The sequence below is a fragment of the Camellia sinensis genome, chromosome 3, assembly GCF_055761805.1.
Source record: "Camellia sinensis isolate YWXY chromosome 3, ASM5576180v1, whole genome shotgun sequence".
Classification (NCBI taxonomy): Eukaryota; Viridiplantae; Streptophyta; class Magnoliopsida; order Ericales; family Theaceae; genus Camellia; species Camellia sinensis.
Genome location: NC_138963.1, coordinates 64,081,456 through 64,106,116, shown reverse-complemented (window position 1 = coordinate 64,106,116; position 24,661 = coordinate 64,081,456). Strand labels below are relative to the sequence as shown.

At 35.7% G+C, this 24,661-nt stretch overlaps 2 protein-coding genes and 2 non-coding genes across 5 annotated transcripts; 1 reads left to right on the top strand and 3 right to left on the bottom strand.

Moving 5' to 3' along the window:
• The first annotated feature begins 1,338 nt into the window (after nucleotides 1–1,338).
• Nucleotides 1,339–1,410, top strand: TRNAD-GUC (transfer RNA aspartic acid (anticodon GUC)). The gene has a single exon. It is a non-coding gene; the product is annotated as a tRNA-Asp (tRNA).
• Nucleotides 1,411–2,567: 1,157 nt separating this feature from the next.
• TRNAS-AGA (transfer RNA serine (anticodon AGA)) lies at nucleotides 2,568–2,649 on the bottom strand. The gene has a single exon. It is a non-coding gene; the product is annotated as a tRNA-Ser (tRNA).
• Nucleotides 2,650–6,804: 4,155 nt separating this feature from the next.
• On the bottom strand, nucleotides 6,805–8,973 carry LOC114319308 (F-box/FBD/LRR-repeat protein At1g13570-like). The gene is made up of 3 exons (XM_082918092.1): nucleotides 8,730–8,973; nucleotides 7,203–7,348; nucleotides 6,805–7,101 (listed from the first exon to the last, which is right to left on the bottom strand). The coding sequence occupies exons 1-3, from the start codon at nucleotides 8,971–8,973 to the stop codon at nucleotides 6,805–6,807; spliced, it is 687 nt and encodes a 228-aa protein (XP_082774218.1).
• Nucleotides 8,974–17,584: 8,611 nt separating this feature from the next.
• Nucleotides 17,585–21,236, bottom strand: LOC114319301 (elongin-C). Of its 2 annotated transcripts, none has more exons than XM_028266313.2 (4): nucleotides 20,983–21,236; nucleotides 20,747–20,852; nucleotides 18,121–18,247; nucleotides 17,585–17,920 (listed from the first exon to the last, which is right to left on the bottom strand). In XM_028266313.2, exons 1-3 carry the CDS (start codon nucleotides 21,209–21,211, stop codon nucleotides 18,169–18,171), a joined length of 414 nt encoding a protein of 137 aa, XP_028122114.2. In that variant the 5' UTR covers nucleotides 21,212–21,236; the 3' UTR covers nucleotides 17,585–17,920; nucleotides 18,121–18,168. The 2 variants fall into 2 exon arrangements, with proteins under 2 accessions (XP_028122114.2, XP_028122115.2); XM_028266314.2 differs by having other exon boundaries at nucleotides 17,585–17,840; nucleotides 20,983–21,231.
• Nucleotides 21,237–24,661: the final 3,425 nt, after the last annotated feature.

Genomic DNA, 24,661 nt, shown 5'->3' with positions numbered 1-24,661 from the left:
ATAATTCAACTTGTGCACTTCCTCAAAAAAAAAAAAAAAAAAAGTATTACAGTCAATGACTTAAAAAATATTACAATCACTGCATGCCTCATCTAAAGAAAGAAAGTTTGAAACTTTAGAATATCACAATCACTGTATGCCTCATCCACATACTATAATCACAGCATGCCTCATCTACATAAAGTATTACAATCTGTGGTTCTTAAAATATAAAAATAATTCAAACCACCAAAACTATGAACAGAGCAGTAGTAGATATTGTATATCTTTGTATTGTTACATCTACATCTGCTTTTGAAAACAAAAACTAACCAGTATATATCATATTTTCTATTTATTATTTTTAGAGATAAATTTAAAAACTAAAAAATATAAATAAATAATACGTTTATTTTTTTCAATTCAAAAAAGATATTCAAGTTGAAATTTTTTTTTTCAACAGAATATTTAAACTCTTTTTTAATTGAAAACATAAACAAAATATTTAAACAAACTGAAAACACAAAATTTTATAAATTACTAAAGGTGTTCGCGGTTTGGTGGTTCGGTTGTGGCCAAAGGAATCTCAAATCCGCCATCCGTCCGCCAGATTGGAGAAAATCAATCCGCAACCATCCGCTCATCATCACGCATCCGTCCAAAATACTGCAGATCGATATATCCGCTGCTCACCTCTAACTACCCCTAATTTCCTTCACATGAAAATAAAACACAAACAAACTGTTTAAAAATAGTAGATATTCATTTTAATAAGATATTAGAATATGCCTACAAAAAATCAAGGTAATCGGATATCGTTAACCCTTTCATCTACTCATATTTATATTCATTTTAATATTTTAAATCACAATTATTATTTATTTTTACAGATACGAATGTGAGTGGATGAATGGATAAGCGATATCCGATTAATTTGATTTTTTGTAAGCATATTTTACTTGATGTATTCTAAAATATGAACAGTTTGAATTATCAAAATTGGACACCTGCATAGCAGCCGCCCCAAATTGCTTTTTCGGCCCCCAAAACAAATGGCATTAAAATGTAAAAAGAGATGTTAGTTGAAAAATGGAAAATAAAAACTTAAAAACACCTAAAATAGCTGATTCCATACTTTGCTTTATATTGAGAAATAGATCTAGAGGATAAGCTTTTGATATATTCATGAATTACAATTGTTGAAAGCAATAAGAATAATAATTCTTTGATTATAATTTTTTTATATGAATAATTTTTTTATTCATTATTATTTCGTTCTTAAATTTTTCTTGGCTAAGTAGTCATTTTTTTAATTAAATTATCAATAAGTAATTATAATTCTTCCACTTTTACCAACATGTCGTTGTAGTATAGTGGTAAGTATTCCCGCCTGTCACGCGGGTGACCCGGGTTCGATCCCCGGCAACGGCGGTTAGTCTAGGTTTTTTTTAATTTTTATAAATAATCATGCGATTTTCTATATTCTGTTTTTGCAAGAAAATGTAGGTGTAAGAAAATGAAAGTGATGTTCCTGAAATTCTGAACCACTAATCAACCGAAGCAGGGTGGATGTCGGCCAGCCGTATTTTTTAAAGTTTGGAAATGTTATTTTAGTTTATGGAGTCGAATTAGGCTAATATTTTTAATCTGAAATATTAATAGATTGGGTTTAAAATTTATATTTTTAATCTAACTCGGCCAGATGTAGTTCGTTATTAAATTAATTAATTAATTATTTATTTATTTATAATATATTAATCTATATTTTTTGTTGGATCTAGATTTTATCCTTGTTAATTTTATTGAAATTCGTATTTGTAGTAATGTGTGATTAAATTTATTTAATTTTTTTTTTAATTTATATACAAAATCTTTCAATTTATAATGATGTCAATATATTTATTTAAGAAATATAATGTGTGGTTAAATTTAATTATAGAATGATTAAATTTTTTTTTTTTGAACATATAGCCTAATGGATGGATGTAGATTTATAATTATTTTTTAAACCGAACTTGGGTAAATATAGAGGCTTAATATTAGGGTCAGGTCAGACTAAGACAGGCACACAATTTCTTATCATGTAGTGTCAACTCAGTTCAAACCCGACCCGCTCGACGTTTGTCCACCCCACCATAAACATCTACATATTATAATATCTTATTGGATTAATTACACACACTTCTCTTGAATATTGAAAAAATATAATTAATCTTATATTTTATACATAATTATATTAGCCTCCATTTTAATGAGGGTAAAACAATTGAAAAATATATGTATATATTTAAATAAGAAATAGATGAAAATGATATTTTTTTTTATTTATACAACTGTCAAATTATTAATAAAAATAAATCTAATAGTTATGTAAATTAAAATCTCAAGGACGTTAGTAAATTATGTCAAAATAATTTGTATTTTTTCTAAACCTAAAGGGAGGTGAATGTAATTTTTTGTTCTTTAAAAGGTAGTGGCAATTTTAATTTTAAAAAATAATTATAACAATATTATATTGTTTTTATTTTTAATATTTAGCTTTGGCAAACAATTTCCTTCCCCAAAAAAAAAAAAACGGTTTAAAAACGCGTGAGCGGCAGGATTCGAACCTGCGCGGGCAGAGCCCACATGATTTCTAGTCATGCCCGATAACCACTCCGGCACGCCCACCTTGGTGGGTTCGTTTTTCTCAATTTTAGAATTTAAACAAATCATATCTTTGTACTTACGATTTTCAATTTTGATGCAGGTAAAAAAATTAAAATAAAGGAAATAAAAAAGGACATATGTATCCGTGTATGTTTCATATTGCATCATCATACATAAAAGTGAATAAATTAGATTTTTTTTTTTTTTTGCTTTTCTTACTTAGGGGTCTTTTAGAAGAGAAATTTAGCTATAAATCCCTTTTACCTTCTTTTTATTGTTAAAAGGATTAAGAAAAAAATTATACTTTCTAAACCCCCTCATAATTATAAAGTCTTTCCTAAATGACAAAATTTATTATTTAAATATTTTATATGACTATTATACCCTTAACTAATTCTTCCCACTCTCTTCCCCACCCTCTTATACTTGATTGGTTCGAGTTAACGCACTGTTTTGCAGTCCTCATTATTAGAAAAGCGGTGGAATAAGAATCTGATTTTTCATGTTCATCGTTGTCAGGAGCTTTTCATACTCGTTTAAATACGTAGGCCACTCCATGCTAAACTTTCTTTTTGCTTTTGATAATTTCTCGAGAAACAAACAAGTCAAATATACAAAGCACCAACCAAATCAAGAGCTTTATATATATATATATATATATACTTCCGAAATTGAACTTAAATAGACCTCGAAAGTATAATTTTCTCTTTTCCTTCTCTCTTCCATTCCTAGGGTTTGGATTGAATTCGTTCGGAGCTCTCGTGATTTCAACCAAAACTGTGAATATATCTCTCTCTCTCTATATATATATATCAATATATATGTGTGTGTTTGTGTATTTTGAGATTTGAATTGTTTGTGTGTTTTGAGATTTGAATTCGAATATATATATATATATCTACATATTCTGATCTCTAATCTATATATATATATATATATATATATATATGTGTGTGTGTTTTGAGTCTTTAAGATCGCAGATTTGAATGATTGCATAGATCGGTCTCGGCGATCATTTGATTCGAACTCAAAAGCTCAAAGATGTAAAGTAAAATTTGAAAAATCTGTGTATGAAAAATCTCAAGATGTTTGAAAGCTCAAAGTTTCAAAAATCTGTAAAATCTGAAGAATCGGGGTATGAAAAATTGATATTTCTCTAAAATTTTCAGATTATAGGCCTGATTCAAGGATTATAGGCATGATTCAATGTTTTTCAAAGTAAACATCGATTGATTCAAGGATTATAGGCCTGATTCAAAGCTCATAGCTCAAAGTTCCATCGATTTTTCAGAGTAAATATCAAATTTCATTTGATAGAACCAGAGTAAAATTTTACTCTGGTTCTATTGCTCTGTTTTTTTCATTTGACAGAATCAGAGTAAAATTTTACTTTTATACAGAGTAAAATTTTACTTTTAGTTTCAAAGTCTTACAGTTTACTTATTTTTCAGAGTAAAATTTTACTTTTAATTTCAAAGTGTAAAATTTTACTCTCATTCAGAGTAAAATTTTACTTTCATACAGAGTAAAATTTTACTCTGAAATACATAGTGAAAATGTAGAGAGAATGATGTAAAGTAAAATTTTACTTTTAGCTTCAGAGTCTTACAGTTTACTTATTTTTCAGAGTAAAATTTTACTTTTATACAGAGTAAAATTTTACTTTTAGTTTCAGAGTGTAAAATTTTACTTTCATACAGAGTAAAATTTTACTCTGAAATACATAGTGAAATGTCTTAATAGGAGAGCTGATAGATATGAGGGTAATATAGTAAAAGAAACAAGTTTTAAAATATCAGGGGGTTTTGAAAGTTTTTATATAATTCTTATCCTTTTGAAAAAGAAATTAGATAGTGAGGGGGGCTATGACCAAATCCCCCCATTTAGAAACAATGGTAAAAAGTCAACTTTTTAGCTTTTTAGTTTTTTTAGTCAAAAAAGTCAATTTTTTTACCCAAAATAAACCAACTTTTTGCCAAAAAAGCCACCAAAAAGTTAATTTTTTACTAACTTCCCAAAACACCACTAAATCCTAATTCAAATTCAATATTGAAACACAAACTAATAACCTAACATTTCTTTTAAATATGACTTCACACATGACTCATGACAAATTTCAATCACACAATACACTTTCTATGCACTTTTCTGTGTTTTAGGGGTTATTTGGGATGTGTTGTATAAGTGTATTTTTTTTTTACTTTCCGCCTAAAAAAGTAAAGGAAAAAAAAATATGTTCGGAATAATTTTTTGACTTTTTATGAAAAGATGTGTAATAAAATATTATAATAAAATAAAAATAATCATTCTACCCTTATTGACCTTTTGACTTTTGAGTAGTTGAATTCAAAGGATAAAATAATAATTTTGCCCTCTAGACTTCCCCCACAAACTTCCTCTAAATAGTATAAACTTTTTGACTTTTTTTTAATAATTTTTTAACTTTCATAAATTATGCCAAACAAAACCTCAGTGCATTTAACATATCTGTATAGAAAAATCAACAAATTGCAGTACTGCATTTAATACATGCTAATTTCTGTGACAATACTTAAAAAGTTGGTGAAACGAACACCGAGTTACGGAACTGAAATTTGAATGTTAGCCATTTGTATGAATGGTGAATCCAAGTCATACTTCACATAGATTCATGAAAATTTCAACTTTGGCACCCCCCAAATTGGCTTCTCAAGCAAATCATATACAAATTAATATAAAATTAGGGTGTGTTTGGTAATATTTACGTTTTCAATTTATATTTACAAAAATTTTATAAACTGGTTTTTGTTTATTTTTAGAAAAACATAAACTACAAACAAGTTTGGTAATTGATAAAATATTTTTTAAAAAAATTAAAAATATAAAAAATAGTGAGAAATGGCAAATGGTAGCAAGTGGCGGCGGAAGACGGTGGTGGAAAATGGTGACGATGGGTGGTGGGTAGCTGGTGGTGGTGCGTGGTGGTGACGGGTGGGTGGGTGACGGTGGCGGGTGGTGGTGGTGGTGGTGGGTGGGTGGGTGACGGTGGCGGGTGGTGGGTGGTAGCTAATGGGTGGTGGTGGTGGTGGTGGTGGGTGGGTGGGTGACGGTGGCGGGTGGCGGGTGGCGGGTGGTGGGTGGTGGGTGGTAGCTAATGGGTGGTGGTGGTGGCGGGTGGTGGGTGGTGGTGGTGGCAGGGGGGTGGTGGGTGGTGGCGGATGGATAGTGGTGGCGAGTGGTCGTGGCGGGTGGTCGTGATGGGTGAATGGGTGACAGTGGCGGGTGGGTGGTGGCGGGTGGTGGGTGGTAGTGAGTAGGTGGTGGTGAGTGGTTGTGGCAGGTGAGTGGCGGATGACGAGTGGTGATGGTGGGTGGGTGAGGGGTGGGTAACGGTGGCGGGTGGTGGTGGTGGCGGGTGGGTGGCGAATGGCGGGTAGTAGGTGGTAGCGAGTGGGTGGTGGTGGTGGTGGTGGTGTTGGTGGGTGGTGGTGGCAGGTAGGTGGTGGGTGATGATGGTAGTGGTGGTGGTGGGTGGTTGCTGGTGGTTGCAGGTGGCGGATGGTGGTGGCAGGTGGGTGGTGAGTGGTAATGGCAAGTAGGTGGCGGGTGGTGGTGGCAGGCGGTAGATGGTAGTGGCGGGTGGTAGGTGGTGGCGGGCGGATGGCAGGTGGGTGGTGGGTAGTGGTGGTGGTGGCGACGGCGAGGGGTGGGTGGTGGTGGCGAGTGGGTGGCAAGTGGGTGGTGGTGGTGGCGGGTGGTGGGTGGTGGTGGCAGGTGGGTGGTGGGGTGGTGGGTGGTGAGTGGTGGTAGCAAGTGATGGTGGGGGGTGGGTGGTGAGTGGTGGTAGCGGAAGATAGTGGTGGAAAATGGTGGCGGGTGGTGACTAGTGTTGGGTGGTAAAAAAAAAACAACTCAAAACTCAAAACCAAAACACATTTTTTGTGTTTTCATTTTTTAGCCAAATTTATAAACTGAAACCACTTATTTATAAATCAAAAATTTTACCAAACAAGTTTTTATTTAAATTTTTAAAATTTTTGTAAATATAAACAAAAAACTGAAAACATAAGTGTTACCAAACGGTACCTTAGTCCTTTCATCCAACCTTAAATTGTGCACAATTAATATAAATTGTGTATTGAGGAAAGAAATAAACACAATCTTAAAAAGAGGTCATGATCAGTGAACTAATGAGTTTCATGGTTTCACATACACTAATTCTGCTTTTGGTGAAGCCCGACCAAACCGCATCAACTCTGTTGAGATTCTAAACCCTTCCTTTGCATCGACTACCGTTTCATCATACTGAACAATTACCTTCTCAAGCAATGGAGAAGACGCGAGTACACATTTGATGAAAAGCAATTCAGACCTCAATCCATTGATCGAAGTTATGTTGACAGTTTGAAGTAGGTTCAACATAAGGTCCATGCAGCCCGGTGCTTCCAAATAACTTAAATCCGACTCCATGCCATTGGCCCCACCTGCAGAGACCTGGAAATGATGATAAATTGTAAAGCAACCCTTAAAATCATTTTTTTTTTTTTTTGAAAATTAAAAAATAAATACTCTTTATCATGTTTCAGCAATCTTACCGTTATGTAGAGTTCTCTCAAATTGGGAGAACTTCTGAGCAAACATAGAACACATGACATTTGATCCAGATCATCAAATCTTAGTCCATCCAAAACGAGATCATTCAAATGATTAAACATAATAGAAATCCTCTTTGGAACAGGAACTGCAGCCAAAAGCTTAGAAGCAAACAAGACAAAACAACATACAATCTATAAATTTCCATATGATGCACACCCCAAAAAAAAGGCAAAATTCACTTTCCCCAAGTGATTTGAGGGTAGAACACCGACTATATCTCAAACATAAACAAAGTCTCATACGATTTTGAACTATATTGCAATTAATACTTTTTTCTATCCAAACTAACGGAATGAATAATATAGGTGTTAATTTTGAGGATGGACAATTTGTTTATTTTTCAAAAAAAAATTGAAGTGAAATTTAAATGAAAAAAATATATATATTTAAACGTTCAATCTTTCTTAACAACCTCCAAATCCCAAGAACCCTACCCTTCAAGCCCTAACCCTCCCTTCTCCCCAACACCTCCAACCACTCCATCTCCCCTAGTCAGGCCTCGTTGCTGCCCCCTCTATCCTCCCTGACCACCACCACAATTAATTCAAAATCATATGCAAGTTTTCTATTTATATTTTAACTATAGAAGGATAAAATGTTTCAGCTTCAAATCACAAGAGATAAAGTGAATTTTGATTTTTTTTTTTTTTAAAAAATGAAAAATACAACATGGATCCTATACTCACCTTAATGCTGTGTTTGGTTGGAAGATTTGGGAAGAGATTTGGAAAGGGAAAGGGAAAAGGTGTGTGAAACTATGTGAAATGTAGGTATATTTTTTTCACATTTCACCTACCTTTTCCATTTCTCTTTCCAAATCCCTCCTCAAATCCCTCAATCAAACACAGCATAAGGAAAAAGCCATCAAAATGAAGCGTCACAATTTTAGGCAAATTATCAAAAAACGTACTCAAATTGATCGGTCTAACTTGCGAGAAGTTGTCAACATTCTTCCCCGGCGCAATGTAGAGCATGGTCAGGTTGGGGGTGCTGTTGAAAATGGTAGAATTAACATTGCCACTATCAATGGCATAGAAGATTTTGAGTTTTGGGGCATGGATATTAAAACGGTGAACACAATGCAACCTTCAAATGTCAAAATCTCAAGCAGTGGCACAGTAGTAGGAGTTGGGGCATGATTTGTTATAAGGTTCCTTATAATCCTATCAAATACGACATTCTTGAAATCAAGTCTAATTAGGTTACGAAACCGAAAAAAAGAATTTGGTAGTTTAAAGGAAAACCCATTGAGGTTCAAATGTGTCAATCCTGGATAAGAGAAAACATAAGAAGGCAGTCGTGTCCGTTGTAGAGTACGATTTTCCAAGCACAGTTCCTTGATACCATTCCTTGTCAAGAACAACAGCCATTCAGTGATGTGAAGCTTGCAATCAAATTCAAAATTTATGTATGTTATGTAGATGGTACATTTGACAATGGGCCAATGTGAAGTAACAGTATTTTACTGATTATCTTCACGAACTCTTGTGCTCCAAACGGTTTGTCACTGGAATTCTCCTCAAAGAAGTGCTCATCAAACACAAGATTCAGGAGTGAAGACCAAATGTATCGCCATTTTCTTGACAAGATACTCGTTCTTGCTGCATCTTTAACGGGCATGCGCTCCAGAATGGAGAGTATTAAGTTTCTTGGCAGCCCACTGATTCTATTATCGACAACAATTGCCATCCTTTTATGACTGACACTCATTATAGTCTTTCTTCCAATCTCGTTTCCTCACATGACTGTTAAGAAGCTTGTGTTGCATTATATATATTGTAAGAGAAATTGATAGAAAGAGAGAGAGCAAGTGAATAAAATGAGGTATGTATATTGAATTTGTTGTACATTTACAAGGGGAGCTTAGCTCGCTTCTTATAGCCTATGCGAGGCATGCGAGACGCGAGGCACTGAGCCGAAAGCATAAAGCAAACAAACATAATAATAACAACTAAATAATAAACAATGCTAAAGTATACAAAGTAATAACAACTAAATAATAAACAATGCTAAAGTATACAAAGTATAATAATAGACTAACATCCCCTCGCAAACTCAAGGAGGGAAAGCATCAACCAAGTTGAGTTTGGAAACAAGATCAGTGAAGCGGCCAGGAGGATAAGCTTTAGTGAAGATATCAGCGGGTTGATCGACGGAAGCAATAGGGAGAAGATGGACAGTACCACAGGTAACATGCTGGCGAATGAAATGACAATCAATCTCAATATGTTTGGTGCGATCATGAAAAACATCATTGTGAGCAATTTGAAGAGCACTGTGATTGTCACAAAAAAGGTCAGTAGCACCAGAGGAGGGAACACCTAGATCAGCAAGAAGCCAACGAAGCCAGAGAAGTTCCTGAGTAGTATCAGCAAGAGCACGGTATTCGGCCTCAATACTGGAACGAGCAGTAAGAGATTGTTTCTTGCTGCGCAAAGAAATAAGAGAATCACCCAGAAAAAAGCAGAACCCAGTAGTAGACCGGCGGTCAGTAGGATCTCCAGCCCAATCAGCATCGGAAAAAACACGAAGCTGGAGAGAGGAGCGGGCGGAATAATGAAGACCATGAAACATGGTGCCTTTGAGATACCGAAGGATACGAATTAAGGCAGCATAATGAGGGGTACGAGGAGCCGACATAAACTGGCTGACAATATGAACTGCATAGGCAATATCAGGACGAGTAACAGTGAGATAGACAAGATTGCCAACCAGCTGACGATATAGGGTAGCATCAGAGAGAAGAGTGCCATCAAGAGGTGCAAGACGACTCTGAGGCTCGAGGGGAGTGGAAGCAGTCTTGCAATCCGTAAGACCAGCACGGGTGAGAAGATCAGAGGTATACTTAGCTTGAGAGATAAAACAACCCGTAGAATCATGGAAGATTTCAAGACCCAAGAAATAGCTGAGAGGACCAAGGTCTTTCATCTCAAAATGGTGGCTAAGAAACTGTTTAAGGCGAAGAATACCATTGATATCATCACCGGTGATAATCATGTCATCCACATAAAGTAAAAGCAGGGTGGTCCCTTGAGCTGTTTTCCGGATAAAAAGAGCAGTATCATAAGAGCTGGAGGTGAAACCATAGTCATGAATAGTAGAGCTGAACTTGGCAAACCAAATGCGTGGAGCTTGTTTGAGACCGTATAAGGCACGCCGAAGTTTGCAGACTTTATGAGGTGGATAAGTAGACCCAGGGGGAGGTTGCATGTAAACCTTCTCGAGAAGAACACCATTAAGAAAAGCATTGGTGACGTCCATTTGATAAAGATCCCAGCGGCGGGAGGTAGCAACAGCAATCAAGCTGCGAACAGAGGTGAGACGAGCAACAGGAGCAAAGGTCTCTTCATAGTCAATACCATATTCTTGGTTAAAGCCTTTGGCAACAAGGCGGGCTTTGTAGCGCTCAATAGATCCATCAGAACAAGTCTTGATTTTGTATACCCATTTGCAGCCAATGGCAGACTTGCCAGGAGGAAGATCAACAATGTCCCAAGTATGAGTTTTGGCTAAAGCCTGCAATTCAGTAGTCATAGCTTGCTGCCAAAGAGGATTAGAGCGAGCCTCACGATAGGAGGTCGGTTCATAAGTAGAAAAAGCAGTAGAGCCAACAATAAAGTCACGAAGACGAGTAGAAGGTTGTGTTACCCGGCGTGGTCGAGCAGACGGAGGAGGAGCCAGAGGAAGAGACTCATCAGGAGGGGAGGAGTCCGAGGAAGCAAGAGCAGGACCATCAGAGGGAGCAGGGGCATGGGACAGTCCAGCAGGCAAGGCGATCTCGAGAGAAGCTGGCGTGGGTGGTGGAGGAAGATCATCAGAAAATAGATCAGTGGAAGGATCAATAAAAAACAGAGAGGGTGAGGGAACGGACAAACGGAAGAGAGAGAGAGAGGAAAACATTTTGTGTTCCCAAAAGACCACATGACGAGAGATACGAAGTCGTTGGGAGAGAGGATCCCAACAACGATACCCTTTATTTTCAATACCATAGCCCAAGAAGCAACAAAGGCGGGAACGAGGTTCAAGTTTGGTACGTTCATGAGGTTGGAGAAGAACAAAACAGGCAGAGCCAAAGACCCGAAGGTTGGTGTAAGGAGGACGGGTGCCGTGCAGACGCTCATAAGGAGTGTGATTCTGAATGACAGGTGTAGGGATACAATTGATAGTGTAAGCAGCAGTGAGAGCTGCCTCTCCCCAAAAATGTTCCGGACAAGAGGAAGATAGAAGAAGAGCACGAGTAGTGTCGAGAATATGCCGATGTTTCCGTTCAGCACGTCCATTTTGTTGAGACGTACCGGGACAGGAACGATGAGGTTGAGTACCATGACTCTGAAGGAAGGAAAGAAAGTCAAAATCTTTATATTCCATGGCATTGTCGGAGCGAAAAATCTTAATAGTTTTAGAAAATTGTGTGTTAACCATTGCAGCAAAATTGTAATAAAGTTGTTTGAGCTCAGAGCGACTTTTCATAAGGAACAACCATGTAAAACGGGAAAAATCATCAATAAAAACAACAAAGTAGCGGGCTCCGCCCATAGTGGGAGTAGGAGAGGGTCCCCAAATATCAGAATGGATGAGATCAAATGGTGCAAGAGAAACAGAGTCACTTTTATTAAACGACAAAGCAGGTTGTTTAGCAAGTTGACAGGACACACAATCGAAAGCATCAGAGCTGACAGGACCTAAATGACCACTAGAAATTAAAGTTTTTAAACGACCAGCAGAAAGATGGCCTAAACGACAGTGCCAAAGCTGAAAAGGAGATAAACAAGGAGCAGTGGTAGCAGTGGTAGGAGCTGTGATCTGAGAGGAATCCGGAACATGAATATGGATAAGTTCGTAGAGGCGTCCATGCTTACAGCCTATCCCAAGGGTTTGCCCCGTCCGAGGGTCCTGCACCAAACAACCAGTAGGAGAAAAGGTAACAGTTAGACCATGCTCACATAATTGACTAATGGAGATAAGATTTAAAGTGAGAGCAGGCATAAGATAGGCATGAGATAAAGATAAGTGAGAGGTGGAAACAGAACCAACATGACTTACAGACAGAAGAGATCCATCAGCAGTATGGATAGAAGGAACATGAGGAGTAAAAGAGATAGGAGTAAAAATAGTAGAGTCAAAGGTCATGTGATTACAACAAGCGGAGTCAAAGTACCAGGAAGTGTTACCTGCGGTGACAGACAAGGCAGGAGAGGAAGGGGTACCGGATTTTTGCCAAAAATGTTGAAACATGGCTTCGACATCTGTGTGAGAGAAGACTGGAGTGGAAGGATCTATAGGGACAGGGGAAGGTAAATCCTCTGAGGCAGCAGCAGCAGTGCGTTGAGCAGGGAGTGATTTAAACGGAGGCCCAGAACGATGTGAGGTGCTGCGGGAAAAATGCCCGGGGGAAGGACCATTGCGAGAAGCACGGGCGGGATTGCGGAAGCAATCTTGCTGGAGATGACCAGGACCAGTCTTGTTGCAAAACCGACAGAGGCGAACAGGACAATTAACCAGAAGATGAGTCGACGGAAGACTGCGATTTTGACAGTAGTTGCAGAAGGTGGACTTCTGGGATGAAGGTGGGGAAGGAGAACTCTTAGTCTGGGGAGTAGCAAGAACAGAGTCCACAGGGTGCGGATGGAGAGTACCAAACCGAGTTTCCTCTGACAGGAGTTCAGAAATTGCTTGCTCAAGAGTGGGTAAAGGAGTGCGATGGAGGAGAGATGCTCGTACGGGCTCAAAACGGGAAGTAAGAGCCATGAGAAACTGAACCAAGCGATGTTGGTCACGGTAAGTAGTAAACAAGGCAACATCCTTAGTACAATCCCATGGAGGTTCAGAAAGAGCGAGCTGATCCCAAACATAATACATTTGGGAGAGGAAATCATTAATGGTCTGAGTTGTTTCTTGGCGCATACGGTGAAGATGACTCAGAAGCTGATATTGGTGCGCAAGGCCAGTAGTCTGATAGCGTTCTTGTAAAAAATCCCAGATGTCCTTGGCGGGACAGGAAGCAGAGTCAAGTTGGAACCGACCAAACTGAAGGCTGATAGATATAATAGAAGTATTGCGAAACCAGGTAATGATCTGATAGTTTTTACTATCCCAATCCTCCAGATGATCGATATATTTGGCAGCGGAGTCCGTGGTGGCAGCGGAGTCCGTGGTTGCGTGGATAGGTTTGCACACATCCCCAGTGATGATGTGCCAAAGTTTCTTTCCTTTGAGAAACCCAGACATAGCTTGTGCCCATAAGACATAGTTAGTCCCGTCAAGAACAACGGAAATAGGGTGGTGAGAGGAGTCAAGGCGATCCATGAGGGCAAAATCGTACTTTCGAGGTGGAATTTAAAAAATCCGAGGGTACCAGTGAATTCAGAAGGTCGAAATTAGTGGGAAAAGAGTGAACTGACCAAAAAATAGGACCAGAAAGGCACTAAATGGGCTGGTCAAAGTGGCTGGTCAAAATTCGGTCAAACAGATGATGTCATGGGCGACAGGGCTGACGTCACAGGCGCGGCGCACGTTAGCAGAGAGGTGCGCGGCGCACAATAGCAGCGGACAGCAAGCGGCGCATGAAAGCAGGAGGGCTGACGTCGGCTGATGCAGAAACACGCGGCTTACATTAGCAGAGGAGGCCGCGGCGCACAGTAGCGCGGGACAGTGCAAAGGCGCGTAGAGCGCGTCAGAGAACGAGAATGCGCGTGGCCTTAAGTTCCGGAGGCGCGTGAAGGCGCGTGGAACGTCTTTTGGTGATGAATGTGGTGGCGGTGGATTCGTCGTGAGGAGACGAAGAGACTGGTGTGGTTGAATAGGGAAGACAGAGAAGGTCGAGAGATGCGACAATCTGTCCAAATGTGATGCAGACGAGAGACACAACAATCTGCGAAGAAGAAAAAAAAAATGTAGAAACTAGGCAAAACACCTGTGCTCTGATACCATGTAAGAGAAATTGATAGAGAGAGAGAGAGAGCAAGTGAATAAAATGAGGTATGTATATTGAATTTGTTGTACATTTACAAGGGGAGCTTAGCTCGCTTCTTATAGCCTATGCGAGGCATGCGAGACGCGAGGCACTGAGCCGAAAGCATAAAGCAAACAAACATAATAATAACAACTAAATAATAAACAATGCTAAAGTATACAAAGTAATAACAACTAAATAATAAACAATGCTAAAGTATACAAAGTATAATAATAGACTAACATATATAGTGTTAAGTTGGTTTGTTGTCCTATTTAATGTTGATGCATGTACCTAACTAGTTATGGCTTTTGGAATCTGCAATCAAATTTGGCTTGTTTTTATGATAAAAAATGTTTGGTAGTTCTAAAATAAGAGTTCTAAATGAGCTTTAATTATGTGGCATTAGCCCATGTGTAATTATTATTATTTTCTATTGGTGTTTTTCATCTTTTTTGACTTGCCAACTCATTACAGCTTATTTAGAGCTCTTAAATTAGAGTTATATATCATTGTTCATTTATGATACGTGGATTTTTCCTTGAGCAATGCTAGGAACTTCAAAAAAAATTTCAAAAATTTCACACTTCCGTGAATATTATTTGGTAGTTTTTTCAGAGTCTCTAGTATTTGTGCTTTGCCGTTTGGGTTCCTGAAAGTTGCAAGAATGGGTAAAGTTTTTCTTCTCCACAATGACCTTATACTTCACCATTTTCAAAATGAAAATATTATATACAAATAATTTTAGATGGCACGTGTAATAACTTCGTGTGTAATATTAGGAAATCCGATAAAAATTCATTTATACATAACATTACTCTTCTTTTAAAAATAAAAGCATAGACTTTGCTTATCTTCTATCTTTAGATAGACTCGATTCATTCTAGACTCCTAACTTTATCATAAGTTGTACGTTAAGAAAATAATATATTTACTTTATAAGCTTCTCTATGGGTAGATATATTGATCTGATAATTATAAAAAAATAATTTCGTTGTATTTATTTTTTAAAAACGAACAATTTATTTTCAAAATAATATTCTCTTTTAAAACATAAATATGATGAAATTATATTGTTATAATTATCAGATTAATCTAATTTTTATTATAAATGATCTACACATCTGTACCTTCAAAAAGATCGAGTCATTAAAAGCACATTGGACCATATTAATGTAGAAATCAATATAAATTCATGAATTCAAATTGGACCGATTCATTCTGTACAATGAACCAGACCCCAAGGAATTTACTATTGAGAATTCGTTTGATTTGCCTCATGAGTTGCCTAGTCATGTCTTCTCCTCTAGAACAATTAAGGGCAAATTACACTGTCTTCTCCTCATGAGTTTGAGTTTCGCAGTTTCAATTTGAATAATGTAAACATACTCTATCAATTTTATCGCAATATGGTCATTATGTTACTTTATTGTTAGAATTTTGAACAAAAAAAGTTCACGTGTGAAACTAAAGGAACTAAAGTAAAATTTTAATAAATAAATAAATAAAACTGCAAGGACCACTGCCGTAAAGAATAAATTATACCGTTGGTTTTTATAGTTGCTTTAGAATTCTACCTTGATTCCTCTAATTTTGCACTTGATTTTTTTTTCATCTAAAATGTTAACCACGCATGACAGACAAACAACATTTATGAGATTCAAATTGTTCAAACTAAGAGGATTAATGGTGTAATTTACCCAATAATTAACATATATACGTCCAACCCTTTCATATGCATTTAGACACTTTCTTAATATGATGATTAGTCTTCAACTTCAAGTCTCCACACATTCGCAGCAAACTCCTTGGGACATTTCGTCTCCAAATGCCCACTGCTCCATAGGTTGTGTTTCCAACTCCATGTTTTTTCAGATACAAGTCTAATGAAGGGTGCATTTTACTAACATCATGAACCTCCCAAACAGTTTTCACACTGGCAAAGCTTTCCAACCACCAGTGGCGACTCCACATGCATGTTGATGGGTCCCATGACCCCATCATGTTATCAGAAATCTTCACCAAAAAAAATAAAAATTATGTTGTTAATATTTCATTTTATGTAGTTTAATTTTATTAAAAAAATTAAGAGATTCCATCAAATAATGATCTACGCCCATTAAAGATCTATCGTTTAGTAATTTAAATCATTCTATTTGATTAACCGTTTGTAAAATAATTTTTGAATTTTTACATTTTTCATATTTTTTTATTTTTAATGAACTTTTTAAATATTTTAACCAAATTATTTTACTTTTTAGATCCACTTAAACTAAATGTAATTAAAAAGTAAAATATTTTAAAAATCCATTAAATTAAAAAACATACAAAAATACAACACAATTTCTGAATTTTTCTTATATTTTTTCATAAATATTTTATATTTTAAGTATATTTAAATTAGGTGCATCTAAAAAAGAAAAAATTTGATTAAAATATGAAAAAAAATTCCTAAAAATAATAAAATACCAGAAATAAAAATCTCAAACTGTTAAGTGATGCTCTGTAAAAAATTCTAGGGTCGCCACTCCCAACCACAATCTTGGAGTGGAAGGTCCAAAATTTGAAAGCAATTGACACTCCATTTCTTTTCTCTTTCTTTCATAACTAACAAAACAATAGTAACCAATTGGAGTGTGGCAGAGCTAAGTTGGTCTGGTTTTGCGGTGCTAAACAATATAATCTCTTATTAGTTTATGCTGCTCCTATAGGCTCAACCCAATTTCTCTGGCCTCAGAGGAGCATTCTGGCTGAAAGCTTCTATTAAGATCCTTATTAATTTTCAATTGCAGACAAATCAGGGGTTGGTTTGGGCTGCTGGTCTGTTCTGGGCTGGAATAGCAGTGGCTGAGGTTGGGCTGGTTTGTGCTGCTATTATGTTCTGTGTCTGCATCTTTTTGGCTGGTATGCACTGGCATATTGCTATCAGTGGCTCCTCTCAAGAAATGGTGGTATGCTATACTCTGGTTGCTGGTATGCTCTGGTTGCTGCTGAGTTAGATTATTGTGTGGTTAGGCCTGATGGCTAATTTGAGGCATATCAGGTAGTGTGTGCTATTATGCTATCTGGTTTTTTGTGTTTTTCCTTCTTTGTCTGTTGTTGTGGCATCATCTTTCGCTCTCTTTTTGTTGGTTCCTCACTAACTGGCACTTGGAGCTTTGTATTAGCTCCAAGCTCCTCTTTATTGAGGTAATTTATCATACCTTGTACGTTTTCATCAATAAAGATTTTTTTTGCCCATCAAAAAAAAAAAAAAATAGTAATCATTTATCAACACCAATCTCCAGGTTCCATTTATTTTGATAAAAAAATATTTTATGTATTCTTTTGCAATTGTTACAATAAAAAACGAAAGTCAAGGAAAAAATATTTTTGTGATTAATGATAAACAAATTTATTTAGGTGAAATGTTTTTATTTGTCTCCATCATCCAATTACTGTTCATCAATTACACTACTGCATTTGCGTTAGGTAGATAAATCAAGAACAAAGCAATCCACCTAAAGCACAACTTGAAGACCAAACCAATATATATACCCTTTGCTTTTAGAAGTTTGCCAATATAACATCCTTCAATATCTGCATCCAGTTGAGTTCCTACCATTGTTCCCAGTGCAACATGACACTGAAAGAAGACCGGGAAAACTTGTTACAGCAATATTCAAATCTTTGTACGTTGGGCAACAAACACACTCTCGAGTATCCCTGATAAATAATAATTAAGTTAAGGATCCCCAAATTTTGAAAGAAAATATGATGGAACATGGCAAGTTTGGGCTACGTACTTGAATGCATGCAATAATGTAATCCTGACATATTGATTTACATCTCGACGCAAAAGAAGAAAAAGGAAATTTCAGCAGATGATGTCATTTGAGGAAAACTTTGATGTGTAAAAGGCTTACAATGCTTAACAGGTCTCGTTGCCCAAGAAGCAAGAAGAGGTTATCCTCTCAAGTGTGGAGATAATTAGCAGCCATCATCAGCTCCAGGGTCAGCTCGGGTTCAATATGGAACTCAGTCTCCTTCCCACTGCCAACAGAAATGCTTCTGTATAAGTCAAAACATATTACAGCTACCATGTCTGAACAAAATCAAACAGCTAAAAAAAGTATAAAGAAAAGCAATAAATAAAGTTTTACTAAGCACAAAACCATGTTTCAATTGTTCATATTCTCAAGGAAGTTCATTACGAACATCGGCATCTTAAGGACACGTGTCAAACAAACAATTTGGAGTGTCATAATTTTTTATTTATTTTTTCAATCCAACACGTTAGCGACAGATTCGGGAAATATTTTCGACTTGCGTAGGAAACGTGAATATTATAAAATGTAAGTGGGGTCTAAAATGTTTAAAAAATGAAGAAAAATCAAAACATGAGTACGCTTCGTGGTCTGTTGAGAAGGAACGGTCAATGCTTCGTGGTCTTCTCCCTCTTCTAAGAAGCATGGACACTTATAAGAAGGTAACGTGTCGTGTCTGACACTAACACGACACAACACTCCTCAAATACTTAGACACATAAAACACATTACAAGTTCGAATAAAATAACTTGGAATCCAATGATTAAATATATATATATATATATTTATACTTGTTCTCCTCCTTTAAACTTTAAAAATTATTATTTTTTACTTAAGTATTCATATATATGACAAATAATACTTATTTATCCTTATATATGATATATAATAAATATATAAAATTATATAGTTTGCATGTGTTCCACACATGTCTTGTTCTACATATTTTGAAAATTTGTGTAAGCATGTCCTTATCATGTTGCGTGATTGTGTCCGTACTTCTTAGTCCCTCTTTGTCTCTCTTTTTCCTCTCTCCTTCTTCCAATTTTCTTCTTCAATGCTATAACCTACATTTTCCTCAACGAGTTAGACTTAGTCGACTCACATCCTTTTCAACTCCAAGTGAATCGTGACTCTCACATACTTAGTGTTATGTTGCATTTTCTTCATTTTCTTAGAATAACATATTTAAATATATGACATGTAATAAGTATATAAAATATATTTTGAGTGTATCCGTCACGTGTCATGTTCTGCATTATTTGAAAATATGTGTTGTGTCGTTTCGCACGTTGGTGTCATCGGTGCTTTTTAGTAGGAATACTTCAACATCTATGAAAAGCAAATATAGTAAGCAGGGAAAGGGCATGTGGCAGGGCAGTTGTGACACCAGCCAATTTAGTCCTGTTGCATTACTCTAAAAAAGGCGAGAACATGGGACACATGGCATGAAGAGAAGCCAAGGCAGTTAGGAGAAGTTCATGGTAGAGGCAGTTCTTCAAAAGCAGGTACAGGCGTAATCTAGAGACAGAGAAGCCATTTAAAGAAGAAGGGGAAGACTCTTCTCAAACTCAGATTTACTCTTTGTAATCTAACCAATAGGAAGTAGCAACTAGAATAGGAGTAGTTTGGAAGCTCAGTGTTTGTAATTTAGGGGCATATTTGATTGACAGGATTAGAATATGAGATTGGAATTATTAATACGTGGGCCCAATAATCCTGTGTTTGTTTTGAAATTTTGTTTCAGGATTATTAATCCAATGGATAAGTAATCCGACAAATTTATAGGATTATTAGTAATGGGGTAGGGGTGAAAGTATATATCCTGAGTTGAGAAATAAAATAAAAATACTCTTTTACCTTCATATGTTTTCTTATCCAATGCAAATCAAACAATGGACCAGGGAATAATTTATCTTACTAATCCAATTGGATAGTGAATACCACACTAATTTAATGGGATTATTAATATCTTCACTATTAGTCTTATGAGTAGGAGTAACTTCAAATTTGATCATAAGTACAATTTGTACTTAAGCTCAGTGTTTCTAACCAAAAGTACAATTTGTTGTCTTTAAAGATCCTGAAGGAGTAAGGTATTGTGATCATAAGTTTTACCAGTTAGTTTAATAATGGTTCATTCAGTAAATCTCTCTCTCCAACTTATTTAAATTTATTTTCTACACTTGTGAATGTGAATCAGTTAGATCCGACAGTTACCGATTAAAATATTTAGATAGGGTAGGTAACTGCTTGAGGCAATTCTCAGCGTGATCCAGCTTCAATCTACTCCAACTCAAGAGTTGGCTTAATAAAATAGAATGGATAAATCATCTTCATTGACTCAAAAAGAAACTTAATTGTGTTTTGTTTGAACAAAATAAATTTTCAAATTGAAAGTGCTTGATCTGTTTATTTTTCTGAAAGTAAAGTGTTAGTATTTACCTTTTCTGACATGCCAAATTACAAATTTTTCTTTAAAGTGAAATTATGGCCAAGAAAATCCAAACTCAAGATCATTCACATTCACTCATTCACGTGGATGAAAATACAAAAAATGAAACACAAAATCAACACCAAACCATGAAAAAGTCTACAGTTCGAGATTTCCATTTGATTTATTTTATTTCTAATATTTTCTCAGCAACCAAACATCAACATCATCAAATAAATAAATAAATAAAATATTAGGGGTAAAAAATAATAACCAAAAAAAAAAAAAACCTGGCATATTGGAGAGACCAGTAAAAGTACTGGCAGATCTTCTCAAGAATTGTGGTGCTGATCTCCGGGAAAGTCACTTCTCCGTGCTGCGTTTCAGCGAAGCTCCCTGAAACAATCCAAAAAGTAAAATCTCAAACTTTACATTCGATCGCAGAGTAAAGGGAAAATAAAATCAAAATCTCTCGATCATTATGAAATTTTCTCAGAAACCAAACGGTAAAGCCTAAGAGAGGGACCTGGAGAGGTAAGCATGTTACGGATGGTCTGAGAGACCATTGCGGCCTTCTTGTCGATGACGAATTCGAAACCATCGGCGCTGATCAGCTTCACTGTGTCTTCCTTCTTCATCTTTTGCGACCAAATATGGCTTCTCTCTATCAAATCTGCGAGTCTCTCTCTGTGCGAATAAAAAGACGATGCACGAATGACGTGATGTGTATGTATACTTGAGGCCCATATGCCCATTTGAGGAGAAGTCTAAAAGCATCTCGACAGTTACTTTTTTTTTTATTATTATTAAATTTGAGTAAAGTTTTATGTGCAAAACATCAATAAATTTTAAATCTTAATTTGTTAAACTATTTAGTTTTACCTTTTGTTTTATAGATTAATAAGTCCTATTTAAACGTTAAAAGCTCACTATAGGCATTTTTATGATTTCACTTCTTTCTGAACATCAACAAACATCAACTACGTTATCAACATCATCAACATCAGCAACGTCAACAAACATTATTCATCAAACATCAAACATTATTCAACATCACCAACATCAAACTTCAAGCATTATCCAACATCACCAACATCAAACATTATTCATCAAACATCAAACATTATCCAATATATCAAACATTATGTGATGAATCACATAATGTGTATAGATCTGAAGTTGTGATGAATCGCTAATGTTGATGAATCTTCTCAAATCTGATGTTGGAATCAAACTCGATCATCAAACATCACAACATCGCCATTAATGTCGCCGCTGAGCGAGTAATACTTAAATCTTAGGTCTAAATGTGCGAAACAATCCTCTTCAGTGACTCCATAGTTATGCACTCTCGAATCTTTCTCAGTAATCGGAACAACATTAGCTTCAATTTTGAAATTCCCTTCGACTTCGATCACCATCGAATTGGCATCGCGAGATCTGGTGATGGAGATACCGAAAACGGCGGCGGGCCGCCAGGTGGCGCCGGAGATGGCGGAGAGGAGAACCGGTTTGCCATCGAAGAAGATGGATAGTCGGTGGACAGAGTCGTCCCAGATTGGGGTTTTTTGGGCGGCGATAATCTGGGTTTTGGATCCCACCGGCGATTGCAAAGAGAGAACCAGAGCATCTTGATGACACGAGTTCTATCTCTGATCTGCCTCTCATCTGCTGTCTTACAAGGCATAGATGAAAGAGACCAAAACTCATTCGCCCAAGGTAATAACTCACTTTTGCCATCTCTGCCCAGGCCACCGCCATTTCCTCCCCATGCTTCATCCTCGACAAGAAGAAGAGGGAATATCGATGGTGATTGTGCTGCAATGGGAGGGATGAGCCATGTGTTGATGATGATGTTTGATGAGCCATGTTGTTTTGATGATGATGTTTGATGTTATTTGATGATGATATTGTGATGTTTGATGTTGTTTTGATAATGATGTTTGATGTTATTTTGATGATGATGTTGTGATGTAAAAAAAAAAAAACTTAAATGGTTTACAAAAAAACACTCAGGGCTAGATAGAGTAACATTTTTCAATATGGAATTTATGAGTAATTTTTCCAAGTTTTAAATTAGAAGTTTTATTTGATATTAAGATTTTGTTTGGAATAAATTATTTTAGTAATTTTTTAATTTCTTGTGAAAAAATATGTTAGAAAAGTAGAGAGAGTGATATGACAATTTATAGTGATTTTTTGATTTTTTAACTAAACAATAATTGATCGATTGGAAGGATGTTCAGGCGCTTGTCCAATTTAGCGTAAATTTTTCTTAATCCGGTCGTCTATCCAATTGTCTGATCAGTCGTTTACTAATGGTCACTTGCGAAATTTGATGAAAGATTAAGGTCTTTGTTTGGTTTAACTCTGGAAACATAACTTTTGAAAAAAAAAAATTCAATATTTTGTTTTGTTAAAAAAATTTCAAAATCACTTTTTCTTCTACACATCAATCAATCACTTTTTATTTCTTCTTGTTCCTTTTCAATCATTTTTTCTCTCACATACATCTACTCAACTACAACAAAATATCAAATTATTCCAAACTTTCATACTCGAAAACTATTTTCAAAATATACAACCAAATAAACTAAAAAAAATTCTAAACTCTTTCCTTAAGTTTTTTTTTTTTTAAAAAATTTATCTCCTAAAACCAAACCAAATACACCCTAAACATTCTCTTGATTTGATGGAAATAAAATAAAATAAAATAAAACTCTTTTCATTTAATATTAATTTGGTGAAACGATTAGAATATCGTTTTTATCAAATTTCCATCGAATTTAAATTTGATGAAAAATTTGAGTCTAAGTTGTAGATTGTTTAACCCAGCTCAAACCTTAGCTCACGGACCAGGCCAGATCATTGGACATTGATTTGGTCTTGGACCATGACCAGCGATGGGCTTTTCAAAACCCATCTAAAAGTTTGTATTAGGTTCCTATTCAATGAATAATGGATATTATTTTTTTCTCGTTTGTTCTCTTGTTCTCTCTTCTTTTTTTTAAAAAAATCTTTTTGTGTATAATTTTTTTAGTAAGGTGACAATATTAAAACTACAAAAATAAATGAGTAGCACATCAACTATGAAATTACTAATTATATTTTTATGAGATTAAATATGCATATAATTCAATAACATAATAGATGTATTGATGTAATTTTGTAATTCAATAAATAAAATTTATTTTCTATTTTTAATTATTTAATATGAAATTCTAATTGTTGTAACGTATTTTAAAATTTTGTATTATAATTTTTTTCCAATGAATTTAATAATAGGGTTAAATAAAAATCCAAAATAAATTAGACTGGTATAGCCTAAGCTCAGTCTGAAATTCATAAAATTCATATTTTTAAGCTTATAGATAGTTTGGGATTGGATCTTAAATTTTAGGATTGGTTCATTGCTAAAGCTTATATTTATGTGAGTGAGAGGGATATATTATCATAGTTAGGGGTGTTCACAGGTTAGATCGCGGTATATGTCATTCGCCACCCAACCAAATGGGATCAGGTTGAAAAAATTTCATTAACATCCAACCATCGATGGTTTTGAGATCAACCAAGTGGGTTAGGCAAATTGAGAGATAGATTCTGATCGAGTTGATGGATTGGGCCTTGCAATTTTCGGCTTTTTTGGACTTATTTTCACAATTATTTTTCTTTATGGTTTATGCTTTCTTGGGACATTTTTTTTTATTCTTTATTTTGTTTTTGTTATTTAAAAAAAAAAAAAAAAGCGCCATGGTCAATACTTTAACAAATAAATATAATATAATAATATGTAGATATATTAATATTTTAATTAAAAGTGTAATTTCATACTGTTGGGTTAGGTTTTACCGAAGGAATCATGTATATTCACCACCTAGTCGAAACCCGACTTTTTGGGCCAAATCGTCATTTGCCTGCTTATTGCATCAAAATCGAATCAGGACCCCTTCTTTCAAATTCTTACTTGACTTTCTATTTGCAAAGTTATTGGGCTTACTTTTAGGTCTAATTTTGATAATTTGAACCGTTTATATTTTAAAATTTATTGAGTATATTATACCTGTAAAAATCAAGTTGATTAGATATTAGAAAACATGTGTTCGGATCATCCAACTAAAAATTATTTTTTTTTAAAATTAAATAAATAGTTTTCCGGACACATACTTTCTGATATCCGATCAACTTGATTTTTTACAGGTATGATA

Bases quoted from the DNA above. Each gene is read 5' to 3' on its own strand.
- LOC114319308 (XM_082918092.1), bottom strand. From the start codon at position 8,973: ATGAGTGTCAGTCATAAAAGGATGGCAATTGTTGTCGATAATAGAATC. The intron at 7,349-8,729 runs GTAAAATACTGT...TTTTGGCTGCAG, and splicing joins AGAGTTCGTGAAGATAATCA to TTCCTGTTCCAAAGAGGATT. The intron at 7,102-7,202 runs GTAAGATTGCTG...CATCATTTCCAG, and splicing joins TGAGAGAACTCTACATAACG to GTCTCTGCAGGTGGGGCCAA.
- LOC114319301 (XM_028266313.2), bottom strand. From the start codon at position 21,211: ATGGGCATATGGGCCTCAAGTATACATACACATCACGTCATTCGTGCA. The intron at 20,853-20,982 runs GTCCCTCTCTTA...GGATTGTTTCAG, and splicing joins TAACATGCTTACCTCTCCAG to GGAGCTTCGCTGAAACGCAG. The intron at 18,248-20,746 runs GTTTTTTTTTTT...TTCTGTTGGCAG, and splicing joins TGGTCTCTCCAATATGCCAG to TGGGAAGGAGACTGAGTTCC.